The sequence below is a fragment of the Solanum pennellii genome, chromosome 10, assembly GCF_001406875.1.
Source record: "Solanum pennellii chromosome 10, SPENNV200".
Classification (NCBI taxonomy): Eukaryota; Viridiplantae; Streptophyta; class Magnoliopsida; order Solanales; family Solanaceae; genus Solanum; species Solanum pennellii.
In genome coordinates, this window is record NC_028646.1 from 33,044,659 (window position 1) to 33,064,833 (window position 20,175).

The 20,175-nt window shown below is 38.9% G+C and overlaps 1 protein-coding gene across 1 annotated transcript; it reads right to left on the minus strand.

The window, feature by feature from the left end:
* Window positions 1-14,522: 14,522 nt before the first annotated feature.
* Window positions 14,523-17,464, minus strand: LOC107001216. The gene is made up of 5 exons (XM_015199351.1): window positions 17,048-17,464; window positions 16,253-16,999; window positions 15,991-16,063; window positions 15,686-15,906; window positions 14,523-14,564 (listed from the first exon to the last, which is right to left on the minus strand). The coding sequence occupies exons 1-5, from the start codon at window positions 17,462-17,464 to the stop codon at window positions 14,523-14,525; spliced, it is 1,500 nt and encodes a 499-aa protein (XP_015054837.1).
* Between the last annotated feature and the right edge of the window lie 2,711 nt (window positions 17,465-20,175).

Below are 20,175 nucleotides of genomic sequence, written 5' to 3' on the forward strand. Positions count from 1 at the left end.
TCATAACGTTACAAAACAGCAGGTTAACATAAGTCAGACACACATCAACATTTGACACTTACGAACGTATGTAACATATGGTCGATTCTGAATTCATGTTGTAAACATTAGCTTCATACGATCTTAAATTCATAGGTTCATGCAACATTCATCATTCAAGAACATTACACATAAAATCAGCCATCACCACATACCAACAATATGATCTCTAACCTATTCAACATTGAAATCGAAAAGGAACTAGGGACGAGGAGTTCGACGAGAACGGGAACAACCCTAGTTTCAAGATCATTGAATCATTTGAAAGAAAGTTATATTGGATAAAGAATTTTAGGAGAGAAACCCATACCATATGTAGAATTTAATCTATGAAGACCACCTTGTACGAAACCTTGAAGAAATACTTGAAATCATATAAGAGAATCAAAGGAATTTTCTATTTTTCTTTCGTTCGCTTGCTTACTATTTTGCGTCGCCTTCTTTATGAGTTTGATAATAAAGTTTAGGTGTAGAAACTTATATTGTCTCATTAAACTATGTTTTAATAAGTTAATTAAATAAATAAATTAAAAAATTACTAAAAAGCCCCTCCTAGATTGACTAGAACTAGGAAAACATAATACGTGGTCAAATCTGAAAATTTTCCTATGAATTTCGGTTTGACCATTTAAATTAATTAATGAAATGGATAATTTAATTAACTAAGGGACCTAGGGTAATTACTAAAGTAACCCTAAGTCAATGGAACCATAATTAACCCTTTTGAACCAACCTAGGTTAAGTACTAGGATGTTTCATTAGTTGTACGAGGTTAGTATAAGAATTTCGTTTTGACCCCTTTAATTTATATAATTAAATGACTAATTTAATTAATTAAGTGACCTAGGTAATTTCTAATGTACCCTTAAGTCGTTATTACCATAAATAATCCTTTGGACAATCCTACGTTAGGTACTATAATGTTTCTTGAACTAGTTACTAGGTTAGTGTAACGATTTTGTTTTGACCATTTAAATTAATTCATTTAATTGATATTTAAATCAATTAGGTTACCTAGGGTAATTACTAAAGTAACCTTAAGTCGTTATAACCATAACTAGCCCTCTGGATCATCCTAGGTTAGGTACTAGGATGTTTTTTTTTCTTGTCTTAACCGAAATCTTGAAATTTCTTTGTGATTTCGATTTTGCCCTTTTAAATTGAATAATTATGCTGCTAAATTAATCAAGTAAGTATCCTAGGGTAATTAATAAATTATCCCTACGTTTTTAGGACCATAACAAACCTTTTGGACCATCCTAGGTTAGGTACAAGGTTTTCTCTTTAACTAGTTATTAGGTTAGTGTCACCCGGTTAAGTCTTAGGTTAGTGTCACTAATTAGTTTATTTCGTTTGGTCCTAGGTTAGTTATTTAGTGAGGGAAGTAGGTTAGATTCTAGAATGTTTAGGAATTTAAGCCCCACATGGAGTGGTCCCTTGTGAACGGTTTCCCCCTAACAACCCTAACCGAATTCGGTTAGGGTGGTCCCCTCCTTTGGCCGCTTCTTCACATGTCTTCTACATGTTCTTTCATATGTCTTGGTTGTACTTTCCTAACTAACTATTATTTATGGTTACTTTGGGAATGTTTACTTATTGTCCCAAGGACCCTCACTATGTCCTTGGGCACTGCTCACGCTACATGATCATTTTAAATGGTTATGTACTTTTGAGAAAAACAAGAGAGAAAGGTACTTGGTGATCAAGTAGAGACCCACAGCAGCAGCTCCGACTAGTAGATGATGAATTTTAGGAATTTGGGGAAAATTATGGTTGTAAGAGAGAGGGGTTATGATCTTTGGAAGTTGAAAAGGGAGGGAAATGGGAGAAAGAGTGAAGGAATGGGGTGAAATGAAGGGGTGGGGGTTTTAAATGTTGAATTTTTTAAAAACCCCAGCCGGGTCGGGTACGTTTCATTAATGACGCGATGATTCTCCGACGACGGTCCATCTCAGTTGTGACGGTACGTCGTTGATTCCGTCGCGTGTGCCCTAGTTTTAAAAATAACAAAAAGACGTACCTGGCACGACGGATTCATGCGACGGTCACGGTCCGTCGTTGTATACGTCAGTGACTGCTGCAGAGTAATTTTCTGCAAAATTTCCTGGTGATGTGGCTACAAATTTAAAACCCATTAGTAGAAAGTGCTTCCATTACTAGAAAGAAAAACTATATGTATTGGGTTGCCTCATAACAAGCGCCTGATTTAACGTCGCGGCACGACTGAGGACACTTGATTACTCAGACTTCATCAAGATGGTATGCCTATATCACTTCATTCACCGATTTAGCATGCCCGAAATAGATTTTTATGCGTTGGCCATTCACCTTGAACCACACACCCTCCTTAGTTTCCAACTCAACTGCTCCATGAGGGAATAGTTGGGTAACCAAGTAAGGACCAGTCCATTTGGACTTGAGCTTGCCCGTAAACAAGCACAGCCTAGAATTGAATAAAAGCACCGAATCCCCGACCATAAACTCTCGTTTTTCAATTTTTTGGTCATGGTAATTCTTCATCTTTTCTTTGTAGAGGGCTGAGCTTTAATAAGCTTTCAGGCGAAATACATCGAGTTCATTCAACCCAGTTAACCGTTGTTCTGCTGCTTCGCTCCAATCCATTTTCAACTTCTTCATAGCCCACATGGCTTTATGCTCTAACTCAACCGGAATATGACAAGCTTTCCCATATACAAGTTGGTATGGAGACATACCTATGGGAGTCTTATACGCTGCCCGGAAGGCCCAAAGAGCATCATCAAGCCTCCTTGACCAATCCGTTCTACTAGCGTTCACTGTTTTTGACAATATCTGTTTGATCTCCCGATTCGACACTTCAACTTGCCCATTAGTTTGAGGGTGGTAAGGAGTGGACACATTATGGTGAACCCCATATTTCTCCAATAACCCCTTGAACAATCTGTTGAAGAAGTGGGAGCCCCATCACTAATAATTGCCCTTGGGGTGCCAAAACGAGAGAATATATTCTTTTTTAAGAATGCAGTGACACTCTTCCCTTTATTGTTTGCGAGGGCGATGGCTTCGACCCATTTAGATACATAATCAACCGCTACTAGAATGTACTTCATTCCATGAGAACTCACAAAAGGGCCCATAAAGTCAATACCCCAAACATCAAATAACTCAATCACAAGAATGGGTTTAGAGGGAGCTCTTGCTTTCTTGAAATGCCACCATCTCGTTGGCATCAATCACGTGCTTTAGCAAACTCATGAGCATCTTGATGAAGAGTTGGCCAATAGTAACCACATTGTAATATCTTATGAGCGGTTCGGATACCGCTGTGATGTCCACCAACGGGTGAGGAATGGCATGCTTCCAACACACTCAACATCTTACATTATGCACACAACGCCAAATAAGCCCGTCGGCACAACTCCTATATAAGTACGGTTCATCCCAAAAGAACTTCTTCACATCGTACATGAACTTTTTTCTTTGATGAAAGGACAAGTCCGATGGAACAATATCACTAGCCAGATAGTTCGCAAAATTTGCGAACCATGGAATCAAGTCTTGTGAAGCAGCCAATACATGCTCATCGGGGAAAGTATCATCAATGTCAGTATTGTCCCCTAACTCTTTCATAGCTTCATCCTCTAGACGGGACAAATGATCAGCAACTTGATTTTCAGTTCCTTTTCTATCCATCACTTCAAAGTCAAATTCTTGTAGCAGTAATACCCAACGAATCAACCTAGGTTTCGCATCCTTTTTTGCCATCAAATATCTCAATGCTGAGTGGTCAGTATGCACTATAACTCTAGTACTTAGCAAATAGGAGCGAAATTTTTCAAAAGCAAAGACTACTGCAAGGAGTTCTTGCTCAGTCACTGTGTAGTTCTTCTGAGCTTCATTTAGGGCTTTACTAGCATAGTAAATGGGGTGAAGGATTTTGTTCTTTCTTTCTCCCAATACTACACCAAGAGCAATCCCACTAACATCGCACATCACCTCAAATGGACTGTTCCAATCCGGAGAAATAATGATAGGCGCAGACACCAAATTTTCTTTTAGCTCGCCGAATGCTTTAAGACAGGATTCATCAAAACAAAGTTTACAATCTTTCTCCAGCAGTTTGCACAATGGATGTGCAATCTTTGAAAAGTCTTTGATGAATCTCCGGTAAAAACCTGCATGCCCAAGAAAGCTTCTCACACCTTTCACAGAGATCGGTGGGGGAAGTCTCTCTATTACCCCGACTTTAGCTCGATCAACCTCTATGCCCTTTTCTGAAATGCGATGACCCAAAACAATACCTTCTTTCACCATGAAATGACATTTTCCCCAATTTAGTACTAAATTGCAGTCTTCACATCTCTTAAGGACCTCAGATAAATTGTTCAAACACCACTCGAATGAATCACCAACAACAGAAAAATCATCCATAAATACTTCTATAGTATCTTCCACCATGTCGGAAAATATCGACATCATACATCTCTGAAATGTGGCGGGTGCATTGCACAACCCAAACGGCATTCTTTTGAACGCAAAGGTCCCATAAGGACAAGTAAAAGTGGTTTTCTCTTGATCTTCTGGTGCAATAGAAATTTGATTATACCCCGAATATCCATCACGAAAACAGTACCACCCTTTTCCGGCAAGTCTATCCAACATCTCATCCATGAAGGGCATAGGAAAGTGGTCTTTTTTAGTCCATGCATTTAATGCGGTAATCCATACACACCCTCCATCCACTAACCGGTCTCATTGGAACAAGTTCATTTTTTTCATTGGGGACCACAGTCATTCCCCCTTCCTTAGGCACACACTGAACAGGGCATACCCACCTACTATCGGCGATCGGATAGATTACTCCGACATCCAACCACTTAATTATTTCCTTCTTCATGATATCTTGCATAGGTGGATTTAAGCGTCTCTGGTGCTCAATACTTGGCTTATGATTAGGCATGAGTTGGATTTTATGAGAGCAAATACCAGGAGGGATCCCAATAATGTCCGCAATAGTCCACCCAATAGCTCTTTTGAACCTTTTTAGCACTTTCACCAAACTCTCAACTTGTTGTTCATTCAGGTCCGATGCAATGATTACCGGCAAAGTGTCACCATTTCCTAAGAATTCATACCTAAGATGAGGTGGGAGAGCTTTTAGTTCTAACTTTGGAGCCTCCTCTATAGATGGTTTCGCGGGTGGGGACTCGCGATTCTTCATATCTAACTCATATTTCTTCGGTTTAAACCGAACATCACCTCGGTCAAGAGCCGCGACTAATGACTCATACTCTTCAATGCAATTGCTATCAAAATTCATTATCACTGCCGCTAATGCTTCTACACCTAGACGTTCTTCTATATGTGTCTCAGATGTCTCACCAATGTTGTAGGATATAGCAGATACCGATTGGAGCTCACCACTCTGCCTCATGGACCTACAAATGTTAAAGGTCACTTCCTTGTTGTTCAACCAAAATTTCATCTGCCCCTTTTTAATATCTACTAAGGCTCTTCCCGTAGCAAGGAATGGCCTCTCGAGAATAATGGGCACTTCGAAATCGACTTCACAATCAAAAAATCACAAAATTGGCCGGAAATATGAACAACTTTACATTTACTAGCACATCGTGGAGTATATCAATGGGCCTTTTTACCATTCGATCGGCCATCAGTAGCCGCATCGCAGTGGGCTTTAGGTCACCAAACCTAACTTTTTATAAATCGAGAGGGGCATGAGTTTTGTGCTTTCCCCAAGATCACATAATGCTTTCGCAAAATATAATAACCCGACTGTACAAGGAATAGTGAAAGCACCCGGATCTTCTTTATTTTGCACTAGAGATCTTGTAGCAATAGTACTACAGTGTTGCATTCTATCATCATCCTCAAAAGTGACTGATCTTTTCTTCGTAACCAAATCTTTCATGAACTTGGCATAACCGGACATTTTTTCAAGAGCTTCTACCAAAGGGACATTGATAGAAAGTTGTTTCAACATCGTTATAAAACGCCGATATTTACTATCCTTGGTCTTTTTTACTAACCATTCTGGGAAATGATGTGGTGGTCTAGGCATGGTGGTCACCTTTTGGGGCACCTCAACATCTTTTACCATTTTATCTTCTAACTTACCACTAACCTCCACCACCGTATCATCATCTCTGATCACCTTTTCTACACCAGACGACATAGGTGGGTCAATGGTTTGCTTACCACTCCGAGTAGTGATTTTCATACAATGCCCATCATTTTTTGGATTTTGGACAGTGTTGCTAGGAAGAGTGACCGGTAGCCGTGTGTTCACAGTTGCAGACAATTGGTCCATTTGCAAATCAAGATGCTTAATCCAGATTGCATGTGTATCAACTTTCTTCCCTATACCCGCTAAGTCATTCCTTAACTCATTAGTGTGCTCATCACTAGCATCGAACCTCCTCATCATTTTATGCATCATATCCAAAACTCGCGCCATACTACCTCCACCATACCTAGGAGTAACTTCACAATTTTGAGGTGGAACATAGGGCCCATTTCTATTACCATAGTTACCCGGTTGAAGTTGTTGTCGCGATTGTAATTTCCATCTCGGACATAATGACCCTCGTGGTTATAATTAACATAGTTCCTACCTTTGTTTCCTTGACCTTGGTGCCAATTCTCCTGATTGGAGCCTTGGGCATTCGATCGGAAAAACCCATCTGATCATTCACCGCATAGGAGTCCTCATCATAGTAATATTCATCATTTGATGGTGGTTGTTTAGACAAGTAGTTAATCGCATTTACCTTTTCTGCACCCCTAGCAACATGTTTCAACACCAACCCAAGCTCAATTCTCATTTGAGCCATCTCCTCACAAAGATCATCTGCGACTGAGTTGTGTACGGATTGGAGTGGGAAGGTATTTCTCCAGTATCTGACTTCCTAAAACTCCAAGCTTTATTATTTCGGGAGATTTTCTCTAACTTTTCAGCAATCTCGGCATAAGGACACTCCCCATAAGAACCACCCGCTATCGTATCCAACACCGCTTTATTATTATCATCTTGTCCCTGCTAGAAATACTCTTTCAGAGACTCATCATCTATGCGGTGATTTGGGACACTTAGCAAGAATGAAGTGAACCTATTCCAAGAACTGCTAAGTGACTCTCCCGGTAGTGCCACAAAGTTGTTCACTCTGTCTTTGTGGTTTAGTTTCTTAGACACCGGGTAGTAGCGTGCTAAGAAAGCATCCCTCAGTTGATTCCAAGTGAAGATTGAGTTATAGGGGAGCTTAGTAAACCAGATAGCAGCCTCTCCCGTCAGTGAGAGAGGAAAAACTCTTAGCCCAATTACATCCATATTCAAATTCGGCCTCCCTACACAACGTTTGCACACTGCCCTTGCCTTAGAGATGTGGGCATGTGGATCCTCAGAAGGTAGCCCTGAAAACAAACCTCTGGCAGTGAGCATTTGCATCAGACTACTAGTTAACACAAAAGTGTGGCCGTGTGGTAGAGGGGGCAAGACGAGTAGCCCATCAGAGTCTGCGATATTTTCATAGCCCCTATAGTACTCTTGAGGGCGTGTAGCGGGAGGTTGTCTCCGTATTTCACCATCCCCGTGAATATCAGGTAATACATGGTCATGAGCGTCGACCAATGGTGGCATTTGCGGGTCGACCTCATCACCTTGGATGCCCAAATTCTGATTCATTCTTCTTAAAGTAGGCTCTAGTTCGGGGTCAGGTTCAATTACGGGTATTCCTCTACTCCATGTTTTTGTCATATAAGGAAGTTAGACCTGCAGGAGACAAAAACAAAAATAAAAAGTAAAATTAGGAAAATATTGACTAAACTTCGGTAATAAGCTTAGTTAATCTAAAAGCCACTTTCCCCGGCAGCGGCGCCAAAATTTGATACGCTCAAATTTACTTCTCGAAACGAAGTAAAAGCGGTCGCATCAAGTAAAAAACCCAACTAGTAAGGTTCGTACCGTTCCCACGAGGAAAATGGTTTAGACTTAACTTTCTTCTATTATTACTTCTATTTAGTCAAGTATTTCCCAAAAACAAATAAGTAAAGGGGGGTTTGATTAATGAAACAATTAGCTAAATTAAAGTAAATAAGTGAAAGGTTCAAGTATTGGAGTTTAATCAAGTAATGAGAGTAACTAGGGTGTAAGTGTTCCCAAAGGCTCCTAACTCGGTAATTCTAGCTATAACAATCCTTTCCTAGTATCTTGCATGCAAAGTCATAAGTTAGGTATCTCTAAATCTTTGGTCTGCCATCTAGAGAATTTCACTCCGCACCTTCGTCCGGCTAAGTGTGTTGCTTTAATAAACCTTATCTTTAAGTCATATTAAGCATCATATTCGATATTTGACTAAGTTGTTACTTCGTACCAACCGACACTAGCCTATTAGATAGTATACACTAAATCTCTTTTGATAATTCTATTCCTATTATCTACCTCCTTGGTCCGGCAAGTAGAAATAAGGCGAGTTCTAACGTTGGCCATCCGTTAAAAAGACTTCTAAGCGAAAGAATTATCAATACATGCAAGACACTATTCTAGAATCGTTATTTTAGCTAGGTTTTACCTTATGATTTACCCATGGTTCTCACAACCCTAGTTATGGAGTTTACTTACCCATGCTAACATTCACACAATTCATAATAATAATGTAAGCATTCATGCACTTACTTTGATGAGAATGAACAAAATCCAGAAAATTACTTGAGTAAATCACAAAACGCCAATAATCGATTTTGGAAAAGTAATATCAAATCCCAAAATTGAAAGTTCAATACTAAGACAATAAAACTTAAAATTATCCAAGAGTCTAACCCAAAAAACAAAGTTTTTCGGACTATTTATAAAAAACATAACCTAATAAAAGAGGGAAATCTATTTAAGGAAAAATTTGCCCAAAACGCGTCTGAGTCGACAACCATTGTGACGGACTGTCGTGGACATGAAAGACCGTCGTGGTCTTCCATTGCTCCATACTTAGATCTTTTTCTGCTGCTTTTCTTCATCAACTCTCTGTTACCCTCGACGGAATGGTTTGACGGACCGTTGCAAGCACGACAGTGCGTCGAGGGGCATCGTTCCACGACACTTAGAATCTTTTGATGTTGGGTACTGGGCTACTCTCTGTTAGCATTCACGAATGTGCAGGACAAACCGTAGTAGATATGACGGTCCGTCGTGACATTCCGTAGTCCCACACTTGGTCAGAATTCCCCAACTTCTTTCAGCAGCCATTATCTTCTCACGACGGTTGATCCCTTCGGACCGTCACAGTCACGACGGAACGTCGTGGGGTCCGTAGGTTGTCACTTCTACAATTTCAGCTTAAAATCTCCGTGTTCTCCTTTGGATAGATTTCCTGGAAATAAATAGAAAACTACATCAAAAATCATTACAAAAAGGCTTTAGACATACACTAAACATAAGGAAAAGGCATTGAAAGTATCATGAAACCACGGTACATCAGAAAGAGCTCCCACATTAGCAACTTCCTCCTCAAGTCTTCGAGCCGCATTCCTTCGAGTGTTCATGCTTCCTATAAGCACAACAATAGGATTAGATGCGAAAGCACACCATATGTATACTCCATTGGTACAATATAAGATTTCCAAGAAAGAAATTGATTCCTAAGCATCATATAAATTCCTAGTCATAAGTGTGGCACGCTTCACAATTATGAATACAAACACACATAGATGTGGTAGAGAGAGAGACCTAACTCAACGATATTCAACCTCGTGCTCTGATACCAAGTTTGTCACATCCGGGTTTACCCTCTAGACATAACCGGTGTCGTCATCCTTTTCAGGGACTAAGACTAGCCTCTTTGTCTCATGTCATTACATTCATAGGTTGAAAAATGCGGAAAAAATTAAAACTTTCATTATCACTACTTGGAGGTTTACATAGACCTCTACATACACATAATATACATTCAAATTGAGTATACATAGACCCTTCATATAGGAAGGTTACATAGCCTTCTACTATTATTGCACATACATATATAAAAATATAGAAATAGTCTCAACGATTGTCTCATCTCATACCATCTAAATGAATATCAAAATATGGGCATAACCCTTACATCAATTGAACAAAATCATGTATAGGTCATACGAAAGTACAATATTCAATTAAAAAGGAAAGGAATGATAGAGTCAATAAGCTCATAACAAAATCCAAAGCTAGAGGATGGCATTTCCCTCGAAAGTTGAGGACCTACCCTACTTGGATGAAAGGAAGAACCCAATCCTTCAATAATAATGCCTCCCAAACTCTTAAATGAGAAGAACCTAAAATGTTTGGGAAAAGGGATGAAAAAGGGGTTAGTACTCCACATGTACTAAGTATAAGATCTTATGCACATACACAAGTAAAACATGCTAAAAGGGACTTTTAAGTCAAAACATGTCATTTTACCCCTTTAGGGACTTAATGCAAAGTCAAGTAAGTTATCATTCAACCAACATGCTTACTATCATACAAGTAATACTTATCCCCAACATACTTTAAACCATGATTTATAACAACCCTAACATCAAGGAATAATATCACAAGAATGAATAAGAGTTAAACATATCATAATAAGCAAGACAACTACTCCCAAGTCCTTATCAAGTCAACAAGTGCAATGACCAAGCAAAGCCCCCTATAACCTTACTCAATCAAGTATCCTCAACAAGAAAACATGATCAATGTCCAACTTTACATATCATGGCATTTAGGCTAGCATTTAATCATATATTATCATTATAATCAAAGGCATATTCATAAATGAACTAATCAACATATAGTATCAACAATGTGTCATGGTCATTATATATACATCATATATTATCATAAGAACCTCCTCCTAAGACTCCCCTAAAGGCTAGCTAGTGCAATGTCTAGGTAAAGTCCCATACCCCTACCTAGAGTAAGCTAGACCCTTTAGGTTATCTAAGTTAGAGTTCAAGTCCTTTAATTCGTTTTACCTTTTGGGAACATCTTGCCCTAACGACATAGAACACATGAGATAGTGTGGAATCCGGTGTCATAAAACCCTACACCGGAAGAAGGCGAATTACTTGCCAAGGTAGTACCAAAATATGAAACATAGCAACTACGTGGATCCACTAGCTAGTATTCCTATAGGAGCAACATAGTTCAAGAACTAAGAGATTTAGTTTGGACCCTCTTTATGCGCCATGAATTATAATCTCCAATCTCGAGAGTAATGTAGTGTTCCTACCTTCCTTATGTGGGAAAGGACAATTCTCTATCTAGTTCGCTTGATGCTAAGCTAGAGTCCCTTTTTTAAAATGTCTTTAAGCCTTTAATTATCAATCATAGCTTAATTTAGGTAATAGGGTACACCCCTTGTATAGTCTTAATCATCAATAGATCAATAAGAATTGTATGAGTATAAGTCCTTTCATCACAATTCATATAAGTTAGATTAACACATAAGCATTTCATAGCATATTAAGGTCATACACCTTAATCAACCTCACAACACAGTCAAGACATTTCAATTCAACATCATACCACCCTATAATCCTAGTATAAGGCATACTCCAATGTAATATCATGACTTAATAACAATTTATCACAATTGAAAGTAAAGATAGAGATTCTAAGACTTACCAAGTCTTCCTCATAGTCTATCATCAAGGTCTTACCATCAACCCATAACTCAACCCAACTTGGGGAGTAAAATCATCACACAATGATAAACAATAGAATAACAAGGTCAATTGAATCTCTATAACACAATTCATCTTTAGATCACAACTTGAGACAAGGTACATAGGCTAATTTCACATTATAATTCATAACATAAATCACATCTCTAGAAATATCATGATAGGCCTACAATTCATCTTAATTTTATCATAATAGCACCATAGGATAGTAATCAAATCAACAACCAACTCAATTGAATGATCACAATACAACATAGGTCAAGATCACTACTTAAGGTTAGGGATAGAGGATCATATTCTTCAATTTATACCAAACCATCAACAATTACCATAAACAAGTTGAATTACATGTTAATATAATCAATATAACCCTTAAGAATTCATGAGCAACTCAATCCATAACTTTAATTTCGTAATTTAATGAAACCCATAAGAAAATGCAACTTTTTGAAATCTATTCTGAAGGAACCCTTTGAGAAAAGAATCTCAAAGGTGAATAGAACCCATACCTTAAATATTTTGTTGAGAAATAAATATGAATCCACCATTTATCAGCCCCCAATTCACGTCCCAAACTAAGCTTCTATGGAGTCTTCCAATTAGAGAGAGAAAGAAGAGAGAAGGAAGAGAGTTTATTTTGAGAATTATCTTTAAGTTAATGAGGGTTGAGGGTATTTACAGTGGGACTAAATCAACTTAATTAGTCTCCATTTAATCCCCAACTAACCCCTAAACCACTTAATTAATTAAATGAAATCATTTAAAATTTAACAGCGAAACTCGACCCTTACAGACGAGACCCCAATTGACGGTCCGTCAAAGAGTCGACGGACAACCCCACCTCCGTCCTGCACTCTGTCGTCTCGGTCAAAGACTTTGCAGGCGAGGGCTTCCTTCAATTTGTCTAAGTGTGGGATAACGGTGGTATCGACGCCCCGTCGATCCATACACGAACTGTAGCCTGCACCTCTGCACTCCGTCGATGAGTCCAGAGACTGTGCAGGTGAAGGGACCTTCTCCACTAGCCTAAGTGTGGGAAAACTGTGGCATTGACGCCTCATCAATCCACACACGTTCCGTCTTCTGTCCCGTCGATGCACACTATCAGGCAGTGTTGCATCAAACTACACGGTCCTCTTCAAGGGACCTTAGTTGGTCCTTGGGTAGTCGTACCCGAATGTCTCAACCATGGAACAACTTAAACACCTATTTGGTTACCTTTCCTCCAATTTTCGTACATTTCTGATTCCTAAAAGTTAGTCAAAAAGGTTAAGGCACACTAACATCCCTTTGACCCATGTTTTGGTTCTTAAACCTCCTAGATGACCTATATTCATTAAAAATATACTTAGAAACAGTGTTTAGACTTTATAACACCTATGTTAGGATTTACAATGAGCCTTGGATTTTGAAGGTGTTACATGCAGTGTGCTCATAGTTTTCTTGATGTCGTCTTCGACGATTCTCTTGATGTCTACTTTTGCCAAATAAAAGATGCAGTTAATGTTGGTGGGATACACAATTTCTTTCTCCCTTTTTCGCGATGCATGAATTCTTTTCCGCTATGCATGAGTTTCCGTGATGCTTGAATTTTTTTCTTCTCTTGTAATGCATGACTTCTTTCGCAATGCATAACTTTCCGCTATGCATGAATATCAACTCACAATGCATTATTTTCTGCGATGAATTAACATCTTCTCGATGCATGAATATCAACTCGCGAGGCATGAATCTCTTCCCGCGATGCCTGATTTTTGTGGGGCATGATTTTTCTGTGGGACATGAATATCTTCCCATGATACCTGATTTTTTTGCGGGCATGAATATCTGCCCACGATACATGATTTTCTACGAGACATAAATATCTTCTCGTGATACATGATTTTCTGTGAGGCATGAATATCTTTTCGCTATGCATGCTTTTCTGTGGGCATGAATATCATACCGCTATGCGTAATTTCTGCGGGGCATGAATATCTTCCCGTGATGCATGAATACTTACCCGGTGCATGAATATCAACTCGTGATGCATGAATATTTACTCACGATGCATGAATATTTTTTTGCGATGCATGAATATTTACTCGCGATGCATGATTTTCCATGATGCATGAATATTAACTCACGATGCATGATTTTTCCGCAATGCATGAATATCTCCTTGCGGTGCATTCCATTTTCTGCAAGGCATGAATATCAACTTTGCGATGTATGATTATCATGATGCGTGAATATCTTCTCGCAATGCATGACATTTTCTGCAAGGCATGAATATCAAGTCGCGATGCATGAATATTTATTCGCGATGAATGATTTTTCCTCTTGATGCCATCCTTGGTACCAAATGAATATAGTGCTTCAGTCGAGCTACATAGTGATCTTCTGGGCGCCTTCTAGATAGTGATATCGTCTCAAATGGACAATATAGTAAAAAGACTCTCCATATAGTGCATTATCTCAATTGACAATACAAATATAATGGCCCTCTGGGTAGTAATACTATCATTTATGATGATATGATGCAAATGACATCCTTGACAAAAAGTTGTAAAATGTGTTTCTCGAGATTTTCATTTGATTAATCTTTGAACACAGTTATGTCTTCATTATAGACTTCATGTTGTTGGGAATTGAATGAAACAATACTGTTCACACTGCCAAGACTTCGATATAAGCATAAAAAATATTTCCTGCATCCACAGAAAACTTGTAAATTTTGGGAAGCTCTTCGCCCCTTGACTTCTCCATATTGATTTGGAAAAATTTGTTGATTTCAGAGTAAATCTAAAAACCTGCATTCACGGAAATTTTTTTGTTGATTTCAGAGTAAACCTATAAACCTGCATTCACAGAAAAATTGTTAGTTTTAAAACAAACTAATCTGTGTCGATATCTTCAGTTGTCTGCTCCTCGTCCTATTATCTCCGGTTGAATTTCTGATCTCCCGACTCTTGAAAATATAAGACAAAATATTTTATGCCAAAACAAATGAAATATGAAAGGGAAAAATTAAGAAAAATAAATTTTTGAAAAATAGTATTTTGAAAAAAAAAAAGGTAGGTTACTGCCAAGTATCATGTCACTTCAGGCTTAATGAACTTCTTTTAGTCTGATGTCTGGATATCTATCTGTTTATTTGCTGGGGAGTATTCCAAGTAACTGTAGACTGTCGATAAACATATGTTGAAATTTTGAGGCCATCCTCAAACTTTATGTCCCGGTTAACTGTCTTAGTTTATCTTTAACCGTCGGTGGGCAAATCACGGAATTATTGAGATCCTCTCGAAAATTCTGTCCCAGTTGCAAACTTCAAACTAACTTCAATCTTGAATTGTTGAGAAAAATCTTCTTCTCGAGAATTTTTGAGTCCCTCTAATAAAATTTTGTCCCATTGTAAAGAGGAATCGAAATCATACAGAAAATATGATCGGACCCTTGTGGGTCTACGTATCCCATTGAGGCAGGAAACAGGTCAACGTAGTTCCCCCTCAAAGGTTTAACAACAGTAAAATAAATTACAAAGAAAACCGACCAAGGCTGACATAGGCCGCCTACGTATCTCATTCTTTAGAATTCAGGTCAAAAATAGTTCAAATTCAAAGAAATATTAAAAAGGGATAAATAGGGTGACCGAGGGCTATACAAGCCGCCTACGTATCTCATTCTTGAGAATTTAGGTCAGACGTAGTTCATTACAAAGGGGATAAAATCTTAAACGAAGCAAATACAAGCAAATAGACTGATTATAACTATATGACAGAAATGCAAATTGAAACTTCACGCATAGTATATCTTGACAGCAATTGAGTTGATCGGTTTCGGCCATACAGTGCCATCCATCTCCGACAGGACCAAAGGACCTCCAGATAATACTTTACGGACCATGTAGGGTCCTTGCCAATTTGATGCAAATTTTTCCTTTGTACTCATCTTGATGAGGTAAATGCGATCACGGACTAACCGATTTCAAAAATTCTGGCTCTGACTCTCTTGTGAAAGCACGAATCATTCTCTGTGGATATAGCTGGCCATGACAAACGACAACCATTCTCTTCTCGTCAATCAATGTCAATTGATCAATCCCCTTGCCGACCCATTCGGTGTTACTCAATTCAGCTTCTTTGATGATTCTCAAAGATGGTATTTTAACTTCAGCAGGTATAACTGCCTCTTTTCCATACACTTGTAACTATGGGGTAGATTCAGTTGATATTCTGACAATCGTTCGGTATCCCAACAAAGTGTGTTGTAGCATCTCATGCAAACCTCGGTGGTTGTCAATCATTTTCCTCAAAATCTTATTGATGTTCTTATTGGCGGCCTCTACAGCTCCATTCATCTAAGGAAGATAAGTGGTTGAATTTCGGTGAGTAATCTTAAATTGCTCACATACATCTCTCATCAAGTGACTGTTGAGATTTGCACCATTATCCATAATGATGGATTCTGGTACTCCAAACCTGCATATCAGATTGTTCCAAACAAAATCAACTACAACTTTTTTGGTTAAAGACTTGTATGAAAATACTTCCACCCACTTGGTGAAGTAGTCAATGGAAACCAAAATAAATCTGTGTCCATTAGAAGCGGCTGGCTCTATTGGGCCAATGGCATCCATGCCCCAAGCTACAAATAGCCAAGGTGAACTCATAGCATTGAGTTCGTGAGGCGGCACTCGGATTAAATCACCATGCACTTGACCTTTATGACATTTCTGCACAAACTTGCAGCAATCGTGCTCCATAGTCATCCAGAAATAACCAGCTCGAAGGATCTTCCTTGCCAAAGTGAGTCTAATCATGTGCATACCACAAACTCCAGCATGTATCTGTTCAATAAGCTTCGCAGCTTCAACACCATCGATACACTTGAGAAGATCTAAATCTAGAGTCAAGTTGTTTAGGATTTCTCCGCTTAGAAAAAAGTTGAGGGCCATACGGTATATCGACTTCTTCTGTTTAAATTTCGCACTCTCAGGATAAATCCCAGACTCCAAATACTTCTTTATATCAAAATACCATGGCAAACCGTCCAGTTCTACTTCAACATGTGAATAATGGACCGGATGTTCTTTCAGCTCTATATCTAGAGGATCAATATTATCATTATCTAAATGCTTAATCATTGAGGTAATGGTGGCAAGAGCATCAGACAACTCATTTTGTGTTCTGGGAGTATGTCTGAATTCAATATTACGGAATCTGCACAACTTCTGCATATATATTGCAACATATGGCGTGATCTTTGGGTTCTTCACGACCCATTCTCCTTGAACCTGATGAATTAATAAATTTGAATCTCCAATAACCAAAAGCTCATGTACATTCATGTCAATGGCCATCTTCAAACCGAGGATACAAGCTTCATATTCAGCCATGTTGTTTGTGCAATTAAACTGGAGCTTAGCTACCATAGGATAGTGCTGACCGATTTCTGACACTAAGACCGCTCCGATACCTTTTCCTTGGTGATTTTCCGCTCCATCAAAGAATAATCTCCAGTCAGGATATGTTTCAGAAATATCTTCACCCATAAATGATACTTCTTCATCATGAAAATAAGTCTTGAGCGATTCATATTCTTCACCGACAGGATTTTCTGCAAGATGATCAGCCAAGGCATGTTCTTTTATCGCCTTATGGGTCACATACACAATATCAAATTCACTCAAAAGCATCTGCCATTTGGCAAACTTTGTGGTCAGCATCGCTCTCTGGAAAATGTACTTCAATGGGTCCATCCTGGAGATAAGGTATGTTGTATAAGAAGACAAATAATGTCTCAACTTCTAAGTGATCCAAGTCAAAGTACAACACGTCCTCTCAAAAAGAGTATAACGAGACTCATATGGCGTGAACTTCTTGCTTATATAATAAATGGCTCTTTCCTTCTTCCCTGTTTCATTATGCTTCCCAAGCACGCATTTAAATGCATTATCTAAGACGGACAAATACAACAACAATGGAATCCCTTATTGCGGAGGAATCAATACCGCTATATTGGACAAATAGTTCTTGATAGCATCAAAAGCAGCCTGACACTCTTTAGTCCACTTTGTCAAAGCGTCTTTCTTCAACAGCTTGAAGATAGGCTCGCACACCACAATTGATTAAGCTATGAATCGACTGATGTAGTTCAACCTCCCTAAGAAACTCATCACTTCTTTCTTAGTCTTCAAAGGAGGTAACTCTTGAATTGCCTAAATCGTGGAAGGGTCGGGTTCAATACCTCTTCTGTTGACTATAAATCCCAACAACTTGCTGGTTGGCACTCCAAAAGCACATTTAGCGGGATTTAATTTCAAGTTATAACGACGCAGGTGATCAAAGAACTTCCTTAAATGTGTCAAGTGGTCCGAACTCTTGCGGTACTTGATTATGATGTCATCTACATACACCTCGATCTCCTTATGAATAAAGTCATGAAATATGGTCATCATAGCCCTCATGTAACTAGCATCAGGATTTTTGAGGACAAATGGAATCACCCTGTAATGATATACACCCCAAGGCGTGATAAAATCTGTCTTTTCTGCATCTTCCTCGTCCATTAGGATCTGATGATAACCTGCGTAACAATCTAAAAATGACTGCATTTTATGTTTAGCACAGTTATCGATCAGAATATGAATGTTCAGCAACAAAAAATTATCCTTTGGTCTGGCTTTGTTGAGATCACTATAGTCGACACATGTTCTGATCTTTCCATATCTTTTTGAGACCGGAACAACATTAGCCAACCATGTCAGGTATTGTGTCACTTCCACTAATTGAGACTCGATCTTTTTGGAGATCTCTTCTTCAATCTTTACACTTTACTCAGACTTGAACTTTCGAGCTTTATGTTTCACTAGACTGAACCCTGGATTAATCGGCAACTTGTGAGATACCACATTGGTACTCAGCCCTAGAATGTCACTCACCTCCCAAACGAACACATCAAAGTATTCAGTAAGCAAATGAATCAGGTCCTTTCTTTGAGTTTCATTAAAGTGGACACTAATTTTGACCTCTTTGACACACTATTGGTCTCCCAGATTCACGGTTTCAAAGTCTTCCAAATTTGGCTTATGTTGATTTTCAAACTGCAGGAATTTTTCAGCAACATATTTCGGTACTTTATTTTCGTTTTTATACCCTTCACCCTCGTCATCACTTGCCTCATTTTGTTCTTTCAGCTTGTGACACGACATAACATTGGCAAGTTTAAAATTAATACTGCGGAAACCATAAACAGACAAAGTTAAGAAGGTAAAACATAGCAGATAAGTAAATAAACAAGTTTCAATAAAAGAGGCTTTCATTCAAATTGGAAAACAATGCAAACTTTGGCTACGGCAAGGGCCATGTTGCCTTTTTTTAAACATCACGAGGGAATTTTAAAATTTAAGCGATTAAGAAAGATGCAAAATGGTGGATCACGGGCCTCTTCCGGACAACCACAAAATTTCAAAATATGCATAAACAAAGTCCTTCTACCAAGATATCGGGGAATCAAGATTGGCATAGAAGTCCAATTCTGCAGTTGTTCTCCAGGCTCAACATCACGGGTACCAGCTAGCTCGATCTCGTCCTTTATGACAACATCGTTCTCTTCAAAAAGGTCACAGTTTCCTTCCCCGAGGCTTTCACGATCGGCGTACTCACGAACTAGAAATGATTGATACAAATATGGGATCGGCTTGGCCAATGCTTAATCAATGTTCCTCTTCATCTCATCATCTGTGGGGATGTACCCCAAACCATATTTTGCTCCTTTGACGAGGACTGGAATAGGCTCAATAATTCCTTAGGAATTCTTTCCCAATATGAAACCTGGTTTAAACCCATTATGTAGCATCACAGTGGTGATCATCTTGTACACAGGAGGCATAGGAGGTTGTGGGGCCAAATCCTCACCGGTGGCATTTACCAGCTCCACCGTGTAAAAATCGTTACCTCACTAAACTTCATCAATAATGGTTGTCTACCTACCGGAGTGACTCCCTTCACCGTGAATAACTAGTTCTTCGTACTTCCAATCGAGCTTCATCATCTGGTGAAGAGTAAAAGGCACAGCTCTAGCCATATGGATGAAAGTCCTTCCCAGAAGAAGGTTATAGCTGGTGTCAAAGTCTAAGACCTGAAACTGTACACTAAACTCTGCCAGACCCATTTGAATGACCAAATTCACTGCTCCCAATGTGTCTCTTGATATACCGTGGTTTCACGGTATTTTTAGTGTTTTTTCCTTAAGTGGGGTGCAGAAAAGATAAATGTAGTTAACTACTTGTCTAAACCACCACCACCAAATGATGAATCCTATTATGCGGAGGATTCTTATGCGGTAAATAAGTATACTGGGGGTTTCCGACCGAGTGCCCAAGGCTCAAATCAGGAGAATTGGCACCAAGGTCAAGGAAACCAAGGTCGGATCTATGGTAACTATAACCGTGAGGGTCATTATGTCCGA

What these genes read in the sequence shown, in the direction of transcription:
- LOC107001216 (XM_015199351.1), bottom strand. Translation starts at nt 17,464, where the DNA reads ATGGACCCATTGAAGTACATTTTCCAGAGAGCGATGCTGACCACAAAG. An exon ending in ACTTCACCAAGTGGGTGGAA is followed by an intron (nt 16,064 to 16,252) that starts GTATTTTCATAC and finishes TATCTTCCTTAG; the next exon opens with ATGAATGGAGCTGTAGAGGC. An exon ending in AATGATTGACAACCACCGAG is followed by an intron (nt 15,907 to 15,990) that starts GTTTGCATGAGA and finishes CATAGTTACAAG; the next exon opens with TGTATGGAAAAGAGGCAGTT.